The 5,135-nt window shown below is 55.8% G+C and overlaps 1 protein-coding gene across 3 annotated transcripts in view; it reads right to left on the bottom strand.

The window, feature by feature from the left end:
• The window catches only part of PREX1 (phosphatidylinositol-3,4,5-trisphosphate dependent Rac exchange factor 1), a 181,401-nt gene that overhangs the window by 16,145 nt on the left and 160,121 nt on the right, over nt 1-5,135 (bottom strand). For all 3 annotated transcript variants that reach the window (XM_025853311.2, XM_025853309.2, XM_025853312.2), the window contains 3 exons: nt 3,408-3,536; nt 1,434-1,475; nt 111-331 (listed from right to left, as the gene is read on the bottom strand). In XM_025853311.2, the coding sequence (XP_025709096.2) occupies nt 111-331; nt 1,434-1,475; nt 3,408-3,536 (392 nt within the window). The remainder of the gene's footprint in view (nt 1-110; nt 332-1,433; nt 1,476-3,407; nt 3,537-5,135) is intronic.

The following is a 5,135-nucleotide window of genomic DNA, read 5'->3' as shown; positions in this document are numbered from 1 at the left end:
GCGCTCAGGAAATGCCGACTGAGTGACGAGGTGAGGGAGAGCCCAAGTGAGCACGCAAGGGCCCTCCCGTACCGCGTCCCGGGGAGGCGCCTCCCGCCTCCCTCACTCACCACGGCAGCCGGCGACAGCAAGGACTGGCAGTGCAGGAGAACACCGGTGGCCGTCACCTGCTCCAGCCACTTGCGGCTGGCGTCCCGGCTGCTGGCCTCGTACTCGCCGTCGTTGTTGTAGCGGCAGCTGAGGGCCGCCAGGAGCTGCTCGGAGAAGGTGCACACGGCGGCCACCAGGGCCTGGCAGAAGATGCTGTCCCTCCGCAGCTGCAGCTCGGGGTCTGGGGAGAGGCCAGGGAGGGGCCCTGCTGGGCTGGGCGCCCCTGGGCCGCCGCAGGCTCCCCTCCCGCCGCTCCTCCCCGAACCCACCTCCCACCAGACCACCCCTCCGCGGCCCGCCTGCCAGAAGGTAATCCATCCCAGCCAACAAAAGCCAACTTCGCAAAATTCAATTCTCTGAAAACAAGCCAATTTGCCAAAAGACTCAATTCTCTCAACGATCCATCTGCCTTAGTCAAAAACACAACAACAACAAAAATCCTTTTCATTCTCCTAAGGCTTTCCCCGAAACCCTTACCCTCAGCTGTTACTCCATGTGTTAGGGGATTTCTCGGCCTTGACAGAATGACAATGGCACCAAGCATGTCTGCCAAGCTCCACGTTTCAAGAAATGCACTTTATCCTTTTCTCTGTTTCTCAGAAATCGACCTTCTTCCTTCCCCCCCCCTGCCCCCCCCCGCCCAATTTCCTTGCCCCTACTCCAGACACGGTTTGCACAACTGGACAATTTCAATCCACCAGTTGTACAGGGTCTTCTGGAAAAGATTATTTTTGATGACTGGCTTCTGCCAACTGGTTTTCAGTGACCGATTTTGACCTAGATCCTACTTTAGCTGCCCCTTGGCTGAGACTTTCTGGAAAGAAGGGAGGAACAGAGAACCCCTCCAGCCCCCTCCCCGCCCCCACGCCCAGCCCACCATCAGCCCTTTCTTCTTCCCCACTGTCTGCTGGGCAGGGAGTCCCAGGCTGGGGCTGACGACGCTACAGGCAAGGAGCCTCCCTACTCATCACCCTCTATCCCGGGCCCCCATCAAGATCCACCCAGGCCCAGAAGATGGCAAGAGACAAGGCTCCTGGCTCCAGGGCCCTGAGACTTGTCCCTTGGACACAAGAGGAAGAAGTGAGGTCTAAGCAGTTCTTAGAGGGGCTAGAGGCCATGATGTTACTTTCCCCCGTGCGGGCCCCAGTGACCATGGGAAGGTCGACCTTGGCCGGCAGAAGAGGTCTCCCTGGACTGCAATCAAGAGAGCCCCCGCCAGGACGGCCTCTCCTGGACACACTGGCGTGTGCCAATCACAGACACTGCCCCTTCAAAGGCCTCACCTGTGCATTTCAGCAAGGCCAGGAGCAGCTGGTTCTTCCCATCTGGAAGGAGAAGGCAGAGAAAAGATGGGCTGAGAGGAGCCAGCAAAAGGTGCGGTGGAGGGATGCACCTCAGGTGGTTAAGTGTCTGCCTTCGGCTCAGGTCGTGATCTTGGGGTCCTGGGATCGAGCCCCGTGTGGGGTTCCCCGCTCAGCAGGGAGTCTGCTTCTCTTCCCTCTCCCTCTGCCCTGTGCCTCCAGCTTGTGCTCTGTGCTCTCTCTCTCTCTCTCTCAAATAAATAAATAGAATTTAAAAAAAAAAAGGCACCATGGAGCCAGGTCCTCCCCACGGCCCAGGGGCTTGGAACCCCTGTGGCGAAGCCCACCGACACACACACACACACACACACACACACACACACATATGCACACCGCTGTGCTAAGGAAGCTTCCGCTGCATACTGGGTGAATTCCAGAAACCCCAGACGTCCAGGGGATGGAACCTCAACTTGTCAGCCGCATCTGTTTCCATGTGCCCACCAAAAAGACGCTGAAGCCAGCCCCTCCAACTTGCGGGCCGGAGCCCAGGAGCCTCACACACGCGCGTGGGCACACACACGTGGACATATACTCAGGCATGTCCTCGGGTACCTGTGCACGTGCTACGCAGTCATGGCCCTGCGCACACATGGACAAAGCTCAGGCCTCACATCCTCGCTCCTGGGCCCAGAGGTGGCTTACGAGAAAAGTCGGAAAGGCCTTCAGAGTTGGCCTCTTGGGAGCCGTTCTGTCCCGGAGAGACCCGAGGCGCGGGCTGCCATGGTAGCAAGAGCGCCTACAGAGGCACCACTTCCCAACGGCCTCGGCGCCCAGCGCAGTGCTTTACCACAGTGGTATTTAATTCCCGCAACAACATGGGAGCACGGCAGCCCTATGAGCCCATTTTACACACGAAGGCACTGAGGCACAGAAGCCAAAGAACTTGCCCAGACCATGCAGCCCAGCATGGGAGAGCTGAGGTTCGGCAATCTGGCTCCAGAGTCCACACTCTTAACTGACCGTAGTTTGGAAAACGGGACAGCCTGGGGCCAACACAGACTTCCAACTCAGAGGCTGCTCTTCCTGGGGGGGTGGCCCTGATAGCACCTCCTGCTGCCCTAGGGTCCCTCCGACCCAGGAGGCCAGGGCTCAAACACTGCCAAGGACCCAAGAGGTCATGTTGCAAGCATAAAGCGCACACCAGGCCGCAGGGAGGGCTGGGGAGTGTGGGACACTGGAAGGCACCCTCGGCCCCTCCTCTCTAGCCGAGTATGAATGTGGGACTACAGGCCTATAATCTGCCAGATCTTCTGACTGTTCGAGAGCAGCCAGAAATCTAATTTTTTTTTTTTTTGAGAGAGAGAGAGAGCAAGAGTGTGAGTGGGTGTGGGGGGAGAGGGAGAGAAGGAATCCCAAGCAGGCTCCATGCTCAGTGCAGAGCCCGACGCAGGACTCAATCTCATGACCCTAAGCTCATGATCTGAGCCAAAGCCAAGAGTCAGATGCTTAACAGACTGAGCCCCCCCAGGAGCCCCCAGAAACCTAGATTTTTACATGACATCTTAGATTGTAAGTGCTGGCAGTGGATTCACATTTTTTAATGCGATAGCATCCAAACCTACCTGTGGGCCCCCAGCTTGTGACCTTAATAACAAATATAAGGAATTGAATTAAATCGACAATTTCGGAGCCGGAGAAGGAAACCAGTTCAGCCTTCTCAGCCTCCTGACTGCAAGGAAGCCCCAGGCACCCAGGATCAGCAGTTCCCAGGTCAAGTGCATCCCAGGCCCAGGGCCATGCCCAGGCCAGGACACTCAGCTGAGAAAGGGGCACCCGCTCTTCCTGTTCCCCTAGGCATGGACAGACATGGGACATGGAGACAGACCCATTCCTGATCCTTCTACATTCCACATTAAGAGCTGAAGGCCACAAAACATCCTTCCCTGCCCAATTCACCTTCCACATATCTCTGAATGTTGTCCACCAGGGTCTTGATGGAGTTGGGGAGGTTCCAGGGGTCCTCCTGGATGCTGATCTGGATCAAGCTCCGGCCACGGATTGTACACTCTTCTTTCTGTTTGAACTCTGGGGCAGGAAAGTGACAGAGGTAGCTTTGAAGAACGATGGCACAAAGGCCGATATTCCATCACCAGATTCCAAAGCTCAGAATCCTAGATCAAGGATGCTGGCAGGACTCTCGGGAATTAACCAGTCCATGGAGGGCAAATCCATGGTAAGTGTACTACTGCTTCATAATACCACACTCAGGGCAGACATCACTAATCAATCTCAGCACTCCTTCCCTCTAGTCTGAGCCTGCTGCTTCTCACAGCTATAACCAATCCAATGCAGACGTCACAAATCAATCACTGCGGGGCGCCTGGGTGGCTCAGTTGGTTAAGCGACTGCCTTCGGCTCGGGTCATGATCCTGGAGTCTCGGGATCGAGGCCTGCATCGGGCTCCCTGCTCAGCAGGGAGTCTGCTTCTCCCTCTGACCCTCCCCCCTCTCATGTGCTCTCTCTCTCTCATTCTCTCTCTCAAATAAATAAATAAAATCTTTAAAGAAAAAATCAATTCCTGCATCCTCTTCTCCCAAGTCTGGACATAGTCACAGAAAAATTCCCAGATACTACCTCCTTATAGCCACAACCAGCTGAGCTGGCACATGAGTTATAACCTTTTCCCTATATAGAGAGGGAATTCCTGGCACAGAGACTTGCCTAAAGTCACACAGCTCGGTAATGACAGAGACGGATTTGAACCTGGCCCCCAGCAGGACCATTCAAAGGCCAGGCCACTGTCCTTTGGCCTCTTTTCCTCCTATGAAGTCTCAGGTTTCTGAGATATTTGTGGTTTCTCTGAGTTTGACACTTCTGCTTGTTGAGGCCCATCCCTGGGAGAGATGATCATGAGACAGCAGGAGGGCCAGAGGAGCCAGGACACTCCCACACCTCACCACCTCCTACCCTTAGTTAGGAGCAACTCCTGCACTTAACCGAGAGCTCCTTGAGGTCAGGGGCAGTATCACATCCATCTCAGGGTTCCAAGCACCCAGCACAAGGCCTGGCACAAACTGGTTCTTTGGAATTACTGGATGGATATGTGTACGGATGGATGAAAGGATGGTAGGTAGGTGAGTGGGTTCATGGATGAGTTGGTGGATGGATGGATGAACGGATGGACAGTGGACAGGTGGTGGGTGGGTGTGCATGTAGACAAGTGGGTGAGTGGGTGGGTGGGTGGGTGGGTGGATGGATGGATGGATGGATGGATGGTGGGTAGGTGGGCATGTGGATGAGTGGGTGGATGGAGAGATGAATGGATGGACAGTGGGTGGGTGGTGGGTGATAGGCAGGCATGTGGATGTGTGGTGGGTGGGTGGGTGTGTAGACAAGCGGGTGGATGGCTGGATGCATGGCAGGTGAGTGGGTGGATGGGCACGTGGATGAGTTGGTAGATGGATGGTGGGTGGGTGGGCATGTGGATGAGTCAATGGATGGATGGATGAATGGAGGGACAGTGGATGGGTGGTAGGTGGGTGGGTGAGTACGTGGATGGGTGAGCATGTGGGTAAATGAGTATGAGTAGACGGATGGTAGGTAGGTAGATGGATGGACGGCCGGTGGGTGGGTGGTGGGTCAGTGCGGGGCATGTTGATGAGCCAGTGGAGGGATGGACAGTGG

Source organism: Callorhinus ursinus, unplaced genomic scaffold, assembly GCF_003265705.2.
Source record: "Callorhinus ursinus isolate GAN/ISIS: 27379988/994484 unplaced genomic scaffold, GSC_fseal_2.0 scaffold53, whole genome shotgun sequence".
NCBI lineage: Eukaryota > Metazoa > Chordata > Mammalia > Carnivora > Otariidae > Callorhinus > Callorhinus ursinus.
This window is presented reverse-complemented; position numbering and strand designations above follow the sequence as displayed.